Here is a 21,142-nt window from a genome sequence, read left to right as displayed (position 1 = left end):
GTTGCCCTGCCAGTGCTGTGAGGAGAAATAGCCCGCACTGGGCTATGTAGGCGAACTGGAGACACTGAGCGCAAGGCTGGTGTCATGTAAGCCGGCCCAAGGAGACGCACTGGGAGCCGGCTTCATGGCATTTGGCTCGACGCTCAATCTAGCCCGGCAGATACACAGAGCTGAAATATACCGCACAGGGCTATGCACCCGCACTGGGGACACCGTGCGCACCACTGCATAACACGGTGCCTGCCCGGTCTCTCTAGATCCCCGGTAAGCACAGGGAGATTGCGCAGGTCTCCTACCTGACGCAGCCATACTCCCTGATAGCCCCCCCCCCCCCAAGACATTTTTGGGGATGCTTTTCGGGCTTCCTTGCCAACCGTGTTCCCTCGTATCGTCGGCTCCTATCTCCGGCTGCCTCTGCTCTCCTTAGTGCCTCCACCTGTTGCCATGGGAGGCGATCTCTTCCGGCCAATATCTCCTCCCAAGTGTAACAACCTTTACCATCCAGCACGTCTTCCCATGTCCATGCACCGAATAATTCCTCCTCCCTTTGCTGCTCCAGCTGTCGCTGCCTGTTAACACGCTGCTCGGTCCGAGTGTGGTGGGTGATTCTGTAACGGCGTTCTTCGTTTGTCGCAAGAAAGTCGGACTGAAATGCAGCGTGTAGGTTACTCATGTTTATTAGTGAAACAAACAACGGAACTATACATGAATAACTAATAAATACAAAACAACAAACGGAATGTGAAACCTATTACAGCCTGACTGGTGAACACTAACACAGAGACAGGAACAATCACCCACGAAATACAAAGCGAAACCCAGGCTACCTAAATACGGTTCCCAATCAGAGACAACGAGAATCACCTGACTCTGATTGAGAACCGCCTCAGGCAGCCAAACCTATGTAACACACACCCCTAATCAGCTACAATCCCAATAACTAAAAAACCCCACTAAGAATACAACAAACAATAAACCCATGTCACACCCTGGCCTGACTAACTAATTAACTAAAACACAAAATACTAAGACCAAGGCGTGACAATGTGATGCAAAAGTGCACTGCACATGTGATGGAAGGATGCACTGTGCATGCAGAGGGTTGCAATTCCATTGAATGGAGGATAGTTTAACCAAAATATGCCATAAGACCTAGAATTGCCTTATGTGTATCGCACATAAAATGGTTCACTGTTGTGAGCTAACTTTTTTGATGAACTTGAGCTGAATTCCCAGGCTTTACTGCCCATGGAAAATATCTGGAAAAATTTAGTCAATTTATCGGACAGTTTCTGACCCTTTGCAACCCTACTCAGAGCTACAAAATGTTATATCATACACTCCAGTTGAGGAACAATGGGAAGTAATTTTGCTTTGAAAGTTGATAAACTTGTAAACTCACTTTTGAGAAAATTGTCTTTGAATATTTTGGTACTACTACTGGAGAGCCCTTCTTTGTCTACACCCATTCAGCATCTCTTAAACTTTATCCCCACCCATCTCTTTAAGGGTTGATCCGGGCGCTTAGTACACACAGCAGTCAATCACCCAAGCTAACTTGCTAGCTACTTCCAGACACAAATGAGAGAACAGCTCACTGAACTTGCCCTAGCAGAGCTGGTTAGGCTGTTATGTTATCTAGAGTGTTGGTGACTGCAACTGTGCTGTCAGATTGTCCATTCGTAAATTCAGAGCATTTCACTCTCAGAGAGTTCAGAGCGTGCAATGAACACACAATTCTGCTCACTGGCACACTCAGACAATAGTATTTTGTTAAAACATGTAGCTAGGAAGGTAAACAATGAACCATAATCCCAACTCATGATGTTACTACCCTGCATGAATCTGCAGGTAGCTAACCAACCAGGTTCAATATTAGCTAGCTTAGTCAAGCTAATTTCTTTGAGAAACAAAGAATAAGGTCATACACGTAACGTTAGCTAGCAAGCCAGCCAGCTAACGTTAACTTGAAATGACTACTTTCTGTCAATTTGAAATGTGTAATATTTGAAAATGTAGCTAGCTAGACTATATTACACATATACATCATGGATGGATGCATCCCCTATGCCAAAAAAAAAAACAGATTTTGATAAAAGTAAAAAACCTTTACGTTCAAACGGCACTCCTGTGAAGAAGTTACATGCGACATACGCCTAGTTTCCTGAAACGGGTCACAAATGTCATTCCCATTCATCATGCTAAGTTTACATAGAGCAAATGTAATTTGTCCTTAAAATGTTAAGCTTTTTACACGTTCTTCTAGAATTTGAAGATAATTTATAACATGTTATAATAAGGTGGTATCTAGCCCAACAATGGGATTTACATAGGCTTTAAGGGACCTCGTACATTTCTGTAAGCCTCATTGAACAACAAAAATGTCAATGTTCAACCTTAACGTGACAACTATACAACAGAACAGATGAACAGGAATGACATTTACTCTCACAGGTGGGTAAAAATAATAATCTGAACGCTACACCCCTACTAAACTACACGACCAGTCTTCTGATCTGACACGCTAGGTCATATCTCAATAACCCAGCACCAATAACCCAGTATCAACAATGGAACCTTTCTATTTTTAAAGAAAACAACCCAACTAAGTCACCCAACGCCTTCAAACCAGCTGTTGGATCAACCAAACAATCCAGAATATTTTAGTGGACTGCATTCCCCACCTCCCTCATGTTGTTTTGTCAGTTACACTGTCTGCAAGCTTTTGTATTACATTTGTTGCAAGATAAAAACAGACATTTTCATGACAAGAAGTGAATTGCAGCAAAGCAAAGCTTGCAATTATCTTCCTTCTAAAATTGCTATAGCTTTACTACTCCATTCAGCTGTATCAAACATTGACTTTGGAACATCAACTGTGGTGTTTTATGTAGTAGTTATTAGTGGATTTGGCTTTTCGTTGAGTTGCTGTTCCATATAGTTTTTTTTCTATATTTGTTGACACTGTTGTTTTGTATTATAATGGTTTTGAGTAAACATTTGTCTTGTATCTTTCTGTTGTACTATGGTGGCAATCTAACTGGTTTTCTCTCCCACTTCTTGCAGTCCAATATAAAGCAGTGAATGGTCCCTGGGTGCCCAAGGTGAACATGATGCCTACCACCGCTGTGGGGAAGAAGCTGGATCTCTCCACACTGACAGAGGAGGAGGCCCAGCACGTGTTTCAAGTCGTCCAGAGAGACTTTGACTTGAGGAAGAAAGAGGAGGACAGACTGGGGTAGGCAAACCCCTTTTCATTTGATATATTATTGATCCTTTTGTTTTTCCTTTTATTTGAACATAGAGGTTTGTTGGTTTACAAAAAAACACATCTCTACTTTGTTGAAATTAAAGCAAAAATTACCAAGAGCTGGACTCATACAAAGGCAGGGCCTCTTATATGTTTCAATTTAAGAAGTTTGTTGTTGCCAAATTATTGGTTGGATTTCAGTATGTTATATTGAAGTAGTATGCAAATATTATGCATATTGCTATATATTTGCTATTTATCACTATTCTGTCTACCAGTGACTGATCTCGCCTAAGAATTAACAATGTCATATCTTAGTAACAATCTAATTGAGTTACTGGATAGGTTGAAATGTCAGAGGTTTACTGCTCTGTAATTTGGAACAGCAACTTTAAAGATCACTTACCATGCAGGATCAATCAGTTATTCTTTATTAATTCCATGTCATTATTTTGATACATTTGACTATATATCGGAGTCTATAGACATTACATAAAATTTGAATAGGGATTATCATTCCATTTTGTTGAGGGAATCATTCTTTCTACCCAGAGAATAGCAGAGTTGGGTCCAGCTGACAAAGGCTACTTTTGAATATATCCACCATTGAATTTACACTGTGTGACGACGTAGATTAGTGCAGATCAGGATATTTTGTTGGTTCAGACGACTCTCCAGGAGACGTGTTAATCCGTCTCATTTTAATTGCAGTTTTCTGTAGACTGGGATTAGGACTGACCTCAAGGTTCACATCAGAGTCAAATGCATTATATAGTACATACTGTACATACTTGTTGTTCCCTTAACTCCCTCTGATGATGTCAACCAAGCGTGTTAGACTAACGTGAAATTAACTAAAACCTTGATGCCTGTGATGGCCTTTGATTTCAGGCATTTGAATTCTTCAAATCCAGTTTGATTTCCATGTTCATACAATGATAATCCTACAATGTTAACAAGACGTTAAAGCAATGTCCTTTCAACCTGTTTGTACCCAGTGCGTAGGCATGATAGTGAACACTGATAGAGGGCCTTTATATATCTAAGCTCTACTGGGATGCCTGGTAGTGAGCCACAGATCACATGACCTGTACTGTAGCCCAGGCGTGTAATGCCAGATAATTGGCACATTCCTGATGTCCCAGTGTGTTTTTCTCTGGTAGAGATGGAGTCTACTAGTCAGCTGACTGGGCAGTTCATGATATTATTCCATAACGGCAAAGTTGCATGATACAATTGTGGTTTGACACTCACATTTGTTTCACTTGAAGGTTCACCTCACTTGTATGGCATTAATTAAACAAAATATGTCAAACACCTTAGAACATTTTACAAAAATGCACTCCCATATCATAAAAAGCCAATCAATTGGTAAAAAAAATATATTTTTTAAACTTGTGGTAAGATGCATTGATTCTCATAGGAGTCAGGTCAGAGCTAGCAATGTTATGAAGAGCATTGACTCTCCCTTCTCACGCTGTGTGGGTTTCTAGGTAATGAGTCTCAGGACTATCTGTGCCATGCAGGAGTCAGCAGACGATGTGGACTATGTCCAGACTCCGGGATGCACTGCTGGACCTAGCCCGGCCATCATATAACTCTCTGGAGCGCCTCAGATGGTAGGGAGAGATAAGCATGATGGGATGAGGATAATGGGACCTTCCCTGGCTGTGTCTTGCTCATCCAATATGCAGAATTGGACAAAGTTCCATGTAACCGCTGGTCCAGGGTCAGATTTGTTTTGATCCTCGTAATGGTGAAGGTTAAGATCTGGGGTTGAATAATCAGTTAGTCACTAGGTTTGAATCTAATGAGCTACTAATTGCATGAATTTGTTACTCAAAGGGATGCACAGTGCTTATGATGTGTTCAAACGCCATGCAAGACGGATTTATGCAACGGGTTTATGCAACGGTATTGACCTACCTTAGATTTTTCTTAATGCCTTACCTTTGTTTCTTTACCTCTACCAATATGCAGTATGCAGATCCTAAACCAACCACTTGGATTTACACTTTTTGACATCACATCTAGGCCTCTGATGGAGTATATAACATGTTGGATTCCTACGTGACTCCAGTTGATCAGTAAACAATCAATCCTGATCATCCGTGGATCACTATCACTTAGTAGCCTAATATAATTGTAGACAACATGCTATGTCTTATCACACCAGAGAGGTATCCTACAAAGCAAGCTAGATCTACTCAGGGTTTTCTAAAGCTAACCAGGTTCAGTTAGCTTCACATTTCAGCTCCGGCTTCATCCATACTATGACAGTGGATATTGCTCGTCCGCCTGCCACTGACTCTAGCAGGTTTGTAACTGTGCGTGCATGTTGCACATTGCTAGTCGAATGTCAAAATCTTCATTGAGACAATGTTGAAACGTTAATCCAAGGGCGAATCAGTGCCACATTTTCATTTGTGCAGGCTATGGTGTGAAATAGGCTTTTAGAAGTGCTGTCTTTATTTTATTACTTATCAACTTTGGTGTACTCAATGCACAAGCACATCGATACAATTATTTTATTAAGTCATACAAAAGTGTTACTGTACGTGAAGTTTAAAATACATTGTCATTACTAAATGTGTAATGGGATATATTTTAATACTAAAACATTTTAACACAATTTTTTTATTTATTAATAAAATATTCAATCAGTCGTCTTCCTCAAATGAAGGGGATGATGACGCAATCTTTGCAAGAGGGAGGGAATCTGATTTCATTGATCCTTAATTTATGGCTCAGTCATTTCATTCAGGATTAAGTGGAGTTCAGTGTCGTTTAAAACGAGCATGGCCTTATTTCTATTACAGCATATTGGATGACTCATTCATATTCCATTCACCCAGTTCAATGTAACAGCAATAGGTTTAGGCTACTACATGATACTCAAATTTTCCCTATACCCATCATTATGTTGCTACAATCTAGCCTATGAATGAAAGTATACAACACAGGTGAACACAGGTCGAGAGACAAATTTAATGTGCTTTCTAAATGTTCCATTGCCATACTGGCTGGAAACGTTCTTGTCCCTAGCTTGCTAGCTAGCCAACTACAGCTAACTTACAATCACATCAAACAGTGCAGACAGAATAACAACAGTAGCTGCATTTGCATTTGTTTTAGCTGTTTTCTAGTGATATTTATTTGGCTATATCCATACAATGAGCAAATGAGGCCAGGCAATTTCGCATAGAAAATGTGCTCTCTCGTCAGGAGAGTGTTGTATCATAGGAGCTAGCCAATAACACGGTTTACACAAACAATAATGTAATTATTAGTCCAACAGTTGCAAACAAGAGTTTCTATTGGACAAATTCAGGTCTTTTTTATCCCCGTTTTGTTCCGTTTGCTTCCGTTTTAAGAAATGTTTTTCAACAGAATCGGAATGAATACACCCCTGATCACGCGTAAACAGTTCCCTTTCAAAACAGCCACATTGTATTCCTTCTTTTCCCTTCGATTGCGGTCTTCAATGCACAACAAATCAGCTGTATGTGACCAGGCGTGAGAACCTTTCCAAGCCAAACCTCTACAAACAGCCTACAATGTCATAGTCAACATAGCTAATAGAACTAACACGTCGGTAAACCTGCTACAATCATGGAGTAATGTTAGTGTACAATCAGTAAGCAGTTACACCGGCAAGACCCAGTGGCAATAAATTAGTAATACCAAAAGCGTAACGTTACGTTGACTTGGAAGAGTTCCTGTTTGAGCAGGGTGTTTCAGTAGGCTAAACTAGCTAGCCGCATTTGCTTGCTAAGTACAGTTGAAGTCAGAAGTTTACATACACTTAGGTTGGAGTCATGAAAACTCGCTTTTCAACCACTTCACAAATCTCTTGTTAACAAACTGTATTTTTGGCAAGTCGGTTAGGACATCTACTTTGTGCATGACACAAGTAATTTTTCCAACAATTGTTTACAGACAGATTATTTCACTGTATCACAATTCCAGTGGGTCAGAAGTTTGCATACACTAAGTTGACTGTGCCTTTAAACAGCTTGGAAAATTCCAGAAAATCATGTCATGACTTTAGAAGCTTCTGATAGGTTAATTGACATTATTTGAGTCAATTGGAGGTGTACCTGTGGATTTATTTCAAGGCCTACCTTCAAACTCAATGCCTCTTTGCTTGACATCATGGTAAAATCTAAAGAAATCCGCCAAGACCTCAGAAACAAAATGTAGACCCCCACAAGTCTGGTCCATCTGATGGATCAATTTCCAAACGCCTGAAGATACCACGTTCATCTGTACAAACAAAAGTATGCAAATATAAACACCATGGGACCTCGGAGCCGTCGTACTGCTCAGGAAGGAGGCGCGTTCTGTCTCCTAGAGATGAATGTACTTTGGTGCGAAAAAAGTGCAAATCAATCCCAGAACAACAGCAAAGGATCTTGTGAAGATGCTGAAGGAAACGTGAACAAAAGTATCTTTATCTGTTCTACCTTGCCTTTCTAAGGTCTTCGAAAGCCAAGATAACAAACAGATTACCGACCAGTTTGAATCTCACCGTACCTTCTCCGTTATGCAATCTGGTTTCAGAGCTGGTCATGGGTGCACCTCAGCCATGCTCAAGGTCCTAAACGATATCATAACCGCTATCGATAAGAGACATTACTGTGCAGCTGTATTCTTCGACCTGACTAAGGCTTTCGACTCTGTCAATCACAACATTCTTATTGGCAAACTCAACAGCCTTGGTTTCTCAAATGGCTGCCTCGCCTGGTTCACCAACTACTTCTCTGATAGAGTTCAGTGTGTCAAATAGGAGGGCCTGTTGTCCGGACCTCTGGCAGTCTCTATGGTGGTCCACAGGGTTCAATTCTCGGACCGACTCTCTTCTCTGTATACATCAATGATGTCGCTCTTGCTGCTGGTGTTTCTTTGATCCACCTCTACGCAGACGACACCATTCTGTATACCTCTGGCCCTTCCTTGGACACTGTGTTAACAAACCTCCAAACTAGCTTCAATGCCATGCAACTCTCCTTCAGTGGCCTCCAACTGCTCTTAAATGCAAGTAAAACTAAATGCATGCTCTTCAACTGATCGCTGTCCGCACCCACCCGACTAGCATTGCTACTCTGGACGGTTCCGACTTAGAATATGTGGATAACTATAAATACCTAGGTGTCTGGCTAGACTGTAAACTCACCTTCCAGACTCACATTAAGTCTGCCGATAAGAATGCGGTGATTGACAGAGTTGAAAGCCTTGGCCAGGTCGATGAAGACGGCTGCACAGTACGGTCTTTTATCGATGACGGTTATGATATCGTTTAGGGAATAGGGTGCCATTTGGGACGATGTCCTTGTTTTTATTCCCCTATTTGAAATGTCCTTTTTACATAACCCATTGTAAATGGATTAGCTGCTGGTTCCTTTGTGTTCATATTGAATAAAAAGTTATATTTAACATGATAAATGCCATGTCTGGTTTTTAAACTTGCATGTCACGTATATTTTAAGCATTTGAATGATTGTAAATCTTCGGTAGTAACATGTAGGATGATTAATCGTAGATATATTGATGTTCTACAGGTGTTTGCGAATGCCTGGGTTGTGCGTGTGTGCACACATATGTACTGTACATGTGCCTTTGTGCATATGGCCTTATTTGTGTGTATGTTTGGGTTTGAGAGAGAGAGACAGAAAAGGAAGGAACATAGCAGAGAAAGAAGCACCAGTTTGGCACACGCCCTGTCCTTTGGTCAGAAATCTAACCTGATCTAATCAACCAATCATTCTTGGCATACTCAGAGCTCTTTTGCAGATTTGCAGAAATCCCCCAAGTTCCCCGATGCCATGATGCTGACCTCTGCTGCTCCACATGTCTCTATAACTTAATATAGAGAAAATATAAAAATACACAGATGCACAGTAGCAATAAAACAGGACTAACGGTCCATTTTGTGTCCAGATGAAACTCCCATGTATCCATATTCAGTTTGGTTGTTTGTTGTGGTTAGAAAGCTTTAGCTACAGTCACAGCTATACAGTAGGCCTAAGCATGCTTGGTTGCAGTTGCTGATGGTCTATGTTGTCTAGGCCATGAGTGTCTCTATGGCTCTGTAATGTACGTGGCATTTTCTTTCCCGTTGTAGAGAGGAACACAGCCATGTCACAGTCACAAGGCCAATTTTAGCCAGACTATTTCAATCTCTGAATGAAAAACAAGATTCTCTCTCTCTCCTCTCCCCTCTCCCCTCTCCTGGTCTGACTCTTTCCCAAAACACAAACAACTCACTGTCTCCTCGTCCTTTCCAAATTCTGCCACACACTATGCCAACGTCTTGATCCAGCTATTTATTCTCTGTGTTCTCTGTTAAAGTTAAAGCTGTTTTTGTCATGATGCTTGTTGTTGATTAATTCCATTAACTAGTGGAATCTGGACACATTGTTACTCATGTGGATTCAATCAGTTTTAGGCCTAGTCTCTTAGCACTGAATAAGACATAGAAAAATGGAGTTTGAGAGATTGGTGTACTAACCACAAATCATGGAGCTTATAACAATGGAGCTTATTCATCACTGGCTTACTGTCCTTAACCCTCTAAGGTCGATGTCCGTGCTCCGCGGAAATCAAATTAGCATAATAAGAACATTCCCATAAAAGTCCATCTCGCGATATGTTTTTTTTTTTGCATTGGATATATCTGCAGTGAAAGGTGAAAGAGCTAGAGCAATGTATGTCTGACCATCCCGAAAAAATCAGTCTTCTCACAAAATAGTCTGTAGCGTCCGAACGGTTTGGCCTACAAAACTAATATGATCCCTCTGTGTAAAGGTGACTCTCACGAACACCTACATTTCTGTTGTTTTGTTCTAGGAAGCACACAGGCATCACAAGACTGGTCTGAAAGTCCCCCAGTACCAGTCAAAACAAGTATGGAAGTAAACAGAATATGGAGGCTGTTTAGTGACAAATATATGGGGTTAAAATACATGTAAAAAAAAAATGTTTCCTGATCTTTCTTATGGCTTTCAGATATAAACTCAGCAAAAAAAGAAACATCCTCTCACTGTCAACTGCATTTATTTTCAGCAAACTTAACATGTGTAAATATTTGTATAATCATAACAAGATTCAACAACTGAGACATAAACTGAAAAAGTTCCACAGACATGTGACTAGCATAAATGGAATAATGTGTCCCTGAACAAAGGGGGGGGGATCAAAATCAAAAGTAACAGTCAGGTTCTGGTTTGGCCACCAGCTGCATTAGGTACTGCAGTGCCTCTCCTCCTCATGGACTGCACCAGATTTGCCAGTTCTTGCTGTGAGATGTTACCGCACTCTTCCACTATGGAACCTGCAAGTTCCCGGACATTTCTGGGGGGAATGGCCCTAGCCCTCACCCTCCGATCCAACAGGTCCCAGACGTGCTCAATGGGATTGAGATCCGGGCTCTTTGCTGGCCATGGCAGAACACTGACATTCCTGTCTTGCAGGAAACCACGCACAGAACGAGCAGTATGGCTGGTGTCATTGTCATGCTGGAGGGTCATGTCAGGATGAGCTAGCAGGAAGGGTACCTCATGAGGGAGGAGGATGTCTTCCCTGCAACGAACAGTGTTGAGATTGCAGGCAATGACAACAAGCTCAGCCCGATGATGCTGTGACACACCGCCCCAGACCATGACGGACTCTCAACCTCCAAATCAATCCCGCTCCAGAGTACAGGCCTAGGTGTAACACTAATTTATTTGACGATAAACGTGAATCCGGCCATTACCCTTAGTGAGACAAAACCGCGACTCGTCAGTGAAGACTTTTTGCCAGTCCTGTATGGACCAGCAACAGTGGGTTTGTGCCCATAGGCGACATTGTTGCTGGTGATGTCTGGTGAGGACCTACCTTACAACAGGCCTACAAGCCCTCAGTCCAGCCTCTCTCAGCCCATTGCGGACAGTCTGAGCACTGATGGAGGGATTGTGCGTTTCTGGTGTAACTCGGGCAGTTGATGTTTCCATCATGTACCTGTCCCGCAGATGTGATGTTCGGATGTACCGATCCTGTGCAGGTGTTGTTACACGTGGTTTGCCAGTGCGAGGACAATCAGCTGTCCGTCCTGTCTTCCTGTAGCGCTCTCTTAGGCATTTCACAGTACGGACATTGCAATTTATTGCAATTTTATGGCCACATCTGCAGTCCTCATGCCTCCTTGCAGCATGCCTAAGGCATGTTCACGTAGATGAGCAGGGACCCTGGGAATCTTTCTTTTGGTGTTTTTCAGAGTCAGTAGACAGGCCTCTTTAGTGTCCTATGTTTTCATAACTGTGACCTTAATTGCCTACCGTCTGTAAGCTGTTAGTGTCTTAACGACCGTTCCACAGGTGCAAGTTCATTAATTGTTTATGGTTCTTTGAACAAGTATGGGAAACCGTGTTAAGCCCTTTACAATGAAGATCTGTGAAGTTGTTTGGATTGTTATGAATTATCTTTCTTTTTTTGCTGAGTTTAGGATAGACACTTCAGAACAAACCTTCTTTCGATTTTTTTGGCCGGACTATCTGTTTTCCATGTAGTGAATCTGTTATTCAATGCGTTTGTATGGGCTCATAGCATTAAGGCCAAATAATGTTTTTTTTAAAATAGTTTTATATATATATATATATATATATAAAACTATGCTTCCATTTATACACGTCATTGACAAACGTCAAGGTTATGTCAGCACGGAAAACAAAATGATTGATAGGCTACAGTCAGATAAACCTATTTTTTGCATAATTTTTGATCTGAACACTGTAAAAGGTTATTTTAATTGAAGTGGAACTGCATTTTAACTACTTTGCAGATGAAACAAACAGACAATCATAATATCAGTAAAACATAAAATTCCCAGTTTATGCTACAAAACCAAGGTTTTAAAAATAGGTCCTATTTGATTCAAAATAGCATAATGTAGAGAAAGGCATTGTTGGCAGATTAGATGGATTCAGTTGAATAATGCAGATGCAGACAAAGGAGCTGGATAAATTGAATCTCAGAATGTTTATTATAACACGGGGCAGGCAAAGGGCAGGTTGAGGGCAGGCTGAGGTTCGTAATCCAGGAGAATCAGGCAGGTACTTCACGGCAGGCAGGCTCAGGACAGGCAGAAGGGTCAGAACCGGGAAGACTAAAAACAAAAACTTAAGGAACAGGAAAAAACACGCTGGTACGACCTAACAAAGACAAGATGAACTGGCAAAAGACAAATAGAAAGTGCAGGTATACACTACCATTCAAAAGTTTGGGGTCACTTAGAAATGTCCTTGTTTTTTAAAGAAAAGCACATTTTTGGTTCATTAAAATAACATCAAATTGATCCGAAATACAGTGTAGACATTGTTAATGTTGTAAATGACTATTGTAAGAACAGACTGATGATTTTCAGAAGAAAGGTATTTGTTTCTGGCTATTTTGAGCCTGTAATCAAACCCACAAATGCTGATGCTCCAGATACTCAACTTGTCTAAAGAAGGCCAGTTTTATTGCTTCTTTAATCAGAGCAACAGTTTTCAGCTGTGCTAACACAATTGCAAAATGGTTTTCTAATGATAAATGAGCCTTTTTAAAATGATTAACTTGGATTAGCTAACACAAAGTGCCATTGGAACACAGGAGTGATGGTTGCTGATAATGGGCCTCTGTACGCCCATGTAGATATACCATAAAAAATCTGCCGTTTCAGGCTACAATAGTCATGTACAACATTAACAATGTCTACACTGTATTTCTGATCAATTTTATGTTATTTCAATGGACAATTTTTTTTTGCTTTTCTTTCAAAAACAAGGACATTTCACATTGACCCCAAACTTTTCAATGGTAGTGTAAATACACTGGGGATAATGGGGAAAATGGGAGACACCTGGTGGGGGTGTGTAGACAAGCACAGATCTACAGATCTGGGTGTGACTTCAATGCATTAATAATAACATTTATATTATACATTTCTTGGTAGTCAAACAAATATTGCTATCAGGTTGTAAATCCCACCTGGTCTGGTACATTGTTTGCTCCCGCCACCCATTTGGGATGCACTGTTTCAGTTTCAATGCCTCAATATTTTGGACAAAAACACATGTAACCAAGGCTGGGAATATTGAAACAATCAAACTGCAAGAGCAATGATCACTAGTCAGTCATAATGGTGTTAATAGGCTAGTTTATCTGTTCAGGTGGGCCTTCGTGCTTTTGCAAACAAAGCAATGGAGGGGTGCTCAACAAAAATCACAAGAATGGCTTTCGAAGAAAAGTCTAGCTTATCTACGGTTGAAGTCGGAAGGAGACGCGTTCTGTCTCCTAGAGATGAACGTAGTTTGGTGCGAAAAGTGTAAATCAATCCCAGAACAACAACAAAGGACCTTGTGAAGATGCTGGAGGAAACAAGTACAAAAGTATCTATATCAAAAGTAAAACGAGTCCTACGTCGACATAACCTGAAAGGCCGCTCAGCAAGGAAGAAACCACTGCTCCAAAACCACCATAACAAAAAAACAGACTACGTTTTGCAACTGCACATGAGGACAAAGATCGTACTTTTTGGAGAAATATCCTCTGGTTGGATGAAATAAAAATAGAACTGTTTGGCCATAATCACCATTTGGAGGAAAAAAGAGGAGGCTTTCAAGCCGAAGAACACCATCCCAACCGTGAAGCACGGGGGTGGCAGCATCATGTTGTGGGGGTGCTTTGCTGCAGGAGGGACCGGTGCTCATCACAAAATAGATGGCATTATGAGGGAGTAAAATTATGTGGATATTTTGAAACAACGTCTCAAGACATCAGTGTGGAAGTTAAATCTTGGTCGCAAATGCGTCTTCCAAATGGACAATGACCCCAAGCATACTTCCAAAGTTGTGGCAAAATGGCTTAAGGACAACAATGTCAAGGTATTGGAGTGGCCATCACAAAGCCCTGACCTCAATCCCATAGAACATTTTTGGGCAGAACTGAAAAAGCATGTGCGAGCAAGGAGGCCTAAGAACCTGACTCGGTTACACCAGCTCTGTTAGGAGGAATGTGCCAAAATTCACCCAACTTATTGTGGGAAGCTTGTGGAATGTTTGACCCAGGTTAAACAATTTAAAGGCAACGCTACCAAATACTAATTGCGTGTATGTAAACGTCTGACCCACTGGGAATGTGATGAAAGAAATACAAGCTGAAATAAATCATTTCATATTCTTAAAATAAAGTGGTGATCCTAGCTGACCTAAGACAGGGAATTTTTAGTAGGATTAAATGTCATTAATTGTGAAAAACTGTGATTAAATGTATTTGGCTAAGGTGTATGCAAACTTCCAACTTCAACTGTATTTATGTAGCTATTGAGCAAGCTAAAAACAAGGAGCTTGTGTTACCTATCTGCTGGGAGGATGTTGTCATTGGAAGAGTGGATAATTTGCCAACTTCTCCCCCCCATATTATTTTTCTGTGGCTACATCTAGAGATCCAGGTGTCGTTTGGTTAACTAGCAAGAAATGTGAATCACTTTGTTAGCATGCTATGCTGACAGTTTACATAACTCTTAGTTGTCAATCAAGTGTATTTGGCATCGATCAAATGGGTTCCCATTCAGTCGTCAAAATGTGTTTTTGGACAAGCATGCATTGGCAAGCTGCAGACGGGTGAGCAGGTTATTATTCCCCATCGTTTATAACTGTAAACACACAGTCCAGTTCAAAGTGAATAATGATAGGCCCGTGTAGGTAGCTGAATTTGTCGCTAGAAAATGTTACCAATTAAAGTCGCTGGAGAGGTCTGAAAACCCACTAAATATTGTTGGTAACACTGCCCATGTGGCAAAGGGCTTATTTGCATATAGGCCTGCTGTAGCTCTGATTGGCAATGGCACACCGGTCTGTGTCGACTCCGATCCTTGACAAGACAGATGTATAATTTACTGCAGTGTCTATTAACTGTCCAAACGCACGGCTGCGTTTCCACACTTTATTTCTATAGAAGTTTCACAAATGGCTTACTCTACATCATTCCCAAACATTCTACAAATTTAATAACAATTTTAAATTGCCATATCTATTTTCTTGCTTGTCAGATGTTTTTTAAAGGCTTCATATTCTTCCTGGGGGTGAATATTGAGCTGATTTTTATAAGATTTCATGTTGCTAAAACGCTGTCAGTTCCACTTTAAAACTCAGGCCATAACCCTCATTAGAGGTTCATTTGCATTTGAGAGGGGTTACATTTTCTTAGGCCCATCTGTCAGCTGTATTTTTTTTAATTTTACCAGGTTAGGTGACTTAGAACACATTCTCTCATTTACAGCAACTACCTGGGGAATAGTTACAGGAGAGAGGAGGGGGGATGAATGAGCCAATTGTAAACTGGGGATGATCTGTATACCAAAACAAGTGGCGGGATGGCCATTTGATTGTTTTTTGAATCCCAGAATGAAGCTTTAATTTAACAATATTATAATAACTGATTGCATTTATATAGAGGAGAGGTGAGGTGTGATACTATGTGACAATTAGGAACGAAGGGGTAATTAGGTGGCCATGATGGAAATGGGGCGAAATTGGGAATTTAGCCAGGACACCGGGGTTAACACCTTACGATAAACACTCTTACGCTTGTATATATGCATTCACATTGATCCCCGTATTATGTAACTGTAATGTTGAAACCGGTCCATTTAGCAAAACTGTTTGGCCAAAGATTTATAAAATAAAGCTGAGGTTTTTGGGATCGAAAGGGAAAATGGTTCTTAATGCTCAGTAGTCTGCTCTGAACCGTGGGTTGCTTTTCCGTCTCTGGAAACTATTATGTTATGGTTTTATAATTCTCTCTTCTCTCTCTCACTCCCCTTAACTTAATGTGGGCTATGAAGGATGTGTGGGGGGAGGGGGACTGGTGTTGATGGGCATCCAGGAGATATCCTTGTATGGGAACAGTCTGCTAAATTGGATCTTCCCAGAATGTGGATGTCTGGCTCCCATACCAGGACTCCCAAGGAGTGCCAGCTAAGCAGAACTTTCTGGTTTAAGGTCATAATCAATTTAGTTTAATGTAATCCTAGGGACATGCTAATCCTGTATTTTTTATAAAACCTCTCAAATATCTGTCTACTTGTAAAGTTATTTAATTTTTAGAACCCTTACACAGACTCAAACTTGGCTCAATCTGTCTACACTAAAGATCACATTGAAAAGAAAAACATAAATATCTACTGTATCTATAGCAGGCTACAATTGAAGTACAAAAAGATCATGTGCAAAACATTGTTTTTTATTAGTTTGCATGAAAAAAAGAAAAAAAAGTTAAATTGCTTTTATTGACGTAGCATATTAATGCTATCATATATATATATATATTTTTTTTTATTTAAAAACATGTTAACACTTGCACATGTCACATCTAGCCTTCATTGTAAGGTAGTTATTTTTCCAGGTGCGTATCTTCCGGATCTCTAACCAGAGGGGTCTTGAATGGAACCTTGAGAGACGATGATGCCACACGCCTCCATGCGACTAGCTAGGACTTTGCCCATGGTGCGGATATCCTCGCTATTCAAAATCAGGAAGGCACAGGATATATACCAAGTCCCTGGGATTTGGGCTTTCAGAGGAGGACAGATTTAACAGATATAAAAAGTATATCCCATTGCTAATGCCTCACAGCTGTACTGCTGTATCTCTGAGGCACCATCTTGCTGACCCAGGCATAGCTACAAAGCAGCAGCCTTCCTAGTCTGACTCCTGAGAACCGTGCACAGTTCGAAAAGCATGAGCCCATATCATGGCATAAGTCTGTTAACCAGGGGTGTATTTCAGTGAAAGGTTCAGAACCTTGCAGAACTGGGATAGCTATAGGTAAGTTTTATTTTTAATTGGGAGTACAAATATTTACTTTGGAGGTGACTACTACTATTTGACTACCGATCTCAGAAAGTAACTACTTTTTTAATACATATATAAGAAAGGAACTACTTAAAAAAACATTTGAAACAGATCTCAGGAAGTGACAACATTTCAGAAACTGTTGGATTGGCTGTGTTCAACTAATGCCAGGGCAAACTGTCCAAACAGATCCTCAAGGAAGGTGGATCCTTTTAAATATGCTATTGGAACAAAAACAGATTTAGCTAAATCATCTATATGGTCCAAATAATGATGATCCACAATTCTTAGAAAATATCTATATAATAATCTATTGAGCTCACAAGCAACAAATTACTCAATTATTATGGTGGAAGATTATAATACGGTTTTAAGTACCACAAGGAAATCACACTAAAACCTATCACCGTCATACAATTAGGGAAATTACAAATATCATGGACACATTAGAACTAGTGCCTTCGGAAAGTATTCAGACCCCTTGACTTTTTCCACATATTGTTAGGTTCTAGCCTTATTCTAAAATTGATTTAAAAAAATGTTTTTGTCAGGTCAGGCACAGCAATTTTCAAGTCTCTCCAGAGATGTTCAAGTCTGGGCTCTGGCTGGACTTGCTGAGGATTTTTGTATTTTATTTAACCCATTTTAGGACAAGGCAGTAACTTAACAAAATGTGGAAAGAGTGAAGGGGTCTGAAAACTATCCGAAGGCACTGTATGGAGGCTTAAAAATCCTGACCTAGTGAGATATACAATACCAGTCATAAATTTGGACACACCTACGCATTCAATGGTTTTTCTTTATTTTTACTATTTTCTACATTGTAGAATAGTGGTGAAGACATCAAAACAATGAAATAACACATATGTAATCATGTAGTAACCAAAAAAAGTTTTAAACAAATCAAAATATATTTTGTATTTGAGATTCTTCAAAGTAGCCACCCTTTGCCTTTGATAGCTTTGCACACTCTTGGCATTCTGTCAACCCGCTTCACCTGGAACGCTTTTCCAACAGTCTTGAATGAGTTCCCACATATACTGAGCACTTGTTGGCTACTTATACTTCACTCTGCGGTCCAACTCATCCCAAACCATGCCAATTGGATTGAAGTCAGGTGATTGTGGAGGCCAGGTCATCTGATGCAGAACGTCATCACTCTCCTTCTTGGTCAAATAGCCCTTGCACAGCCTGGAGGTGTTCTGGGTCATTGTCCTGTTGAAAAACAAATGATAGTCCCACTAAACGCAAACCAGATGGGATGGCGTATCACTGCAGAATCATGTGGTAGCCATGCTGGTTAAGTGTGCCTTGAATTCTAAATAAATCAGACAGTGTCACCAGCAAAGAACCTCCACACAATCACACCCCCTCCTCTGTGCTTCATGGTGGGAACCACACATGCAGAGTTAATCTGTTTACCTACTGCATCTCACAAAGACATGGCGGTTGGAACCAAAAAATCTCAAATTTGGACAGATTTCCACCGGTCTAATGTCCATTGCTCATGTCTCTTCTTATTATTGGTGTCCCTTAGCAGTGGTTTATTTGCAGCAATTTGAATGTGAACACCTGCTTTATATGAATTCACCCTACTTGTTTCTAAACCTTGTAAATTATTGCATTTGTTTTAGCATCTACTGTATGCAGTTTAAGCGTTTGCATTTTATGTACGACTACACATTTTCCATGCTTACACATTACTGCTCTTCCATTTAATTCAATCACTAAAACTGTTTATCAATGTCGTTGATGTACACATTCAGTGTTTATTTGATGTGCTGGTCTACAATTTTATCCCTGATGTCCTTACACAGCTCTCTTGTCTTTTTGGAGAGGTTGGAGTCTGTTTGATTGAGTGTATGGACAGGTGTCTTTTATACAGGTAACGAGTTCAAACAGGTGAAGTTAATACAGGTAATGAATGGAGAACAGGAGGGCTTCTTAAAGAAAAACTAACAAGTCTGTGAGAGACGGAATTCTTACTGGTTGGTAGGTGATCAAATATATAAAAATCATACAATGTGATTTTCTGGATTTTTGTTTTAGATTCCGTCTCTCACAGTTGAAGTGTACCTATGATAAAAATTACAGACCTCTACATGCTTTGTAATTCGGTAGGCCTGCAAACTCAGCAGTGTATCAAATACTTGTTCTCCCCACTGTATTATTGGGTCCTTGAGATCAAGGACAATATGAGTTTATTTAATGTACAGTTGAAGTCAGAAGTTTACATACACTAAGGTTGGAGTCATTTAAACTAGTTTTTCAACCACTCCACAAATGTCTTGTTAACAAACTATATTTTTGTAAAGTCGTTTAGGACATCTACTTTGTACATGACACAAGTAATTTTTCCAACAATTGTTTACAGACAGATAATTTAACTTATAATTCACTGTATCACATTTTCAGTGGGTCAGAAGTTTACATCCACTAAGTTGACTGTGCCTTTAAACAGCATGGAAAATTCCAGAAAATGATGTCATGGCTTTAGAAGCTTCTGATAGGCTAATTGACAACATTTGAGTCAATTGGAGGTGTACCTGTGGATGTATTTCAAGGCCTACCTTCAAATTCAGTGCCTCTTTGCTTGTCATGGGAAAATCAAAAGAAATCAGCCAAGACCTTTGAAAAAAAATTGTGGACCTCCACAAGTCTGGTTCATCCTTGGGAGAAATTTCCAAACGCCTGAAGGAACCACGTTCATCTGTACATACAATAGTATGCAAGTATAAACACCATGGGACCACGCAGCCGTCATTCCGCTCAGAAAGGAGACGCGTTCTGTCTCCTAGAGATGAACGTACTTTGGTGCGAAAAGTGCAAGTCAATCCCAACACAACAGCAAAGGACCTTGTGAAGATGCTGGAGGAAACAGGTACAAAAGTATCTACAGTAAAACGAGTCCTATATCGACATAACCTCAGCAAGAAAGAAGCCACTGCTTCAAAGCCGCCATAAAAAAGCCAGACTACGGTATGCAACTGCACATGATGGTATGCAACTGCACATGAGGACAAAGATCATACTTTTTGAAGAAATGTACTCTGGTCTGATGAAACAAAAATAGAACTGTTTGGCCATAATGACCATCATTATGTTTGGAGGAAAAAGGGGGAGGCTTGCAATCCGAAGAACACCATCCCAACCGTGAAGCACAGGGGAGGCAGCATCATGTTGTGGGGGTGCTTTGCTGCAGGAGGGACTGGTGCACTTCACAAAAATCGATGGTTTCATGAGGAGGTAAAATTATGTGGATGTATTGAAGCAACATCTCAAGACATCAGTCAGGAAGTTAAAGCTTGGTGGCAAATGGGTCTTTCCAAATGGACAATGACTCCAAGCATATTTCCAAAGTTGTGGCAAAATGGCTTAAGGACAACAAAGGCAAGGTATTGGAGTGGCCATCACAAAGCCCTGACCTCAATCCTATAGAAAATGTGTTGGCAGAACTGAAAAAGTGTGTGCGAGCAAGGAGGCCTACAAACCTGATTCAGTCAAGAGGAATGTGCCAAAATTTACCCAACTTATTTTGGGAAGCTTGTGGAAGGCTACACAAAACGTTTGACCCATGTTAAACAATTTAAAGTCAATGCTACCAAATACTAATTGAGTGTATGTACATTTCTGACCCACTGGGAATGTGATTGAAGAAATAAAAGCTGAAATAAATTATTCTCTCTACTATTATTTTGACATTTCACATTCTTAAAATAAAGTGGTGATCCTAACTGACTTAAGACAGGCAGTTTTTTACTAGGATTAAATGTCAGGAATTGTGAATAACTGAGTTTAAATGTATTTGGCTAAGGTGTATGTGAACTTCCGACTTCAACTGTATGTCCAATGTTAGAATTAGATGATTAGTATGCCTCAGAAACGACTGTATATCATTCATGCATGTCACGAGATCCATGTTTAGCCATGATGACCACCAAGTACTTTCTGCAATCCACCATAATGTGAGAGACAGACAAGGGAAACCAATTCCAACTGGCTCAAATGACACTCATTC

General features: G+C 40.4%; 1 protein-coding gene across 1 annotated transcript in view; it reads left to right on the top strand.

The window, feature by feature from the left end:
• LOC135547074 (melanophilin-like) overlaps positions 1-21,142 on the top strand; it is a 120,319-nt gene that overhangs the window by 26,937 nt on the left and 72,240 nt on the right. Inside the window, exon 2 of the mRNA XM_064975708.1 lies at positions 3,067-3,238. Coding sequence (XP_064831780.1) covers positions 3,111-3,238 — 128 coding nt within the window. The 5' untranslated portion in view covers positions 3,067-3,110. The remainder of the gene's footprint in view (positions 1-3,066; positions 3,239-21,142) is intronic.

The sequence above is a fragment of the Oncorhynchus masou genome, chromosome 10 (genome assembly GCF_036934945.1).
Source record: "Oncorhynchus masou masou isolate Uvic2021 chromosome 10, UVic_Omas_1.1, whole genome shotgun sequence".
Lineage (NCBI taxonomy): Eukaryota > Metazoa > Chordata > Actinopteri > Salmoniformes > Salmonidae > Oncorhynchus > Oncorhynchus masou.
The sequence above is the reverse complement of the archived record's forward strand: the minus strand, read 5'-3'. Positions and strand labels throughout refer to the sequence as shown.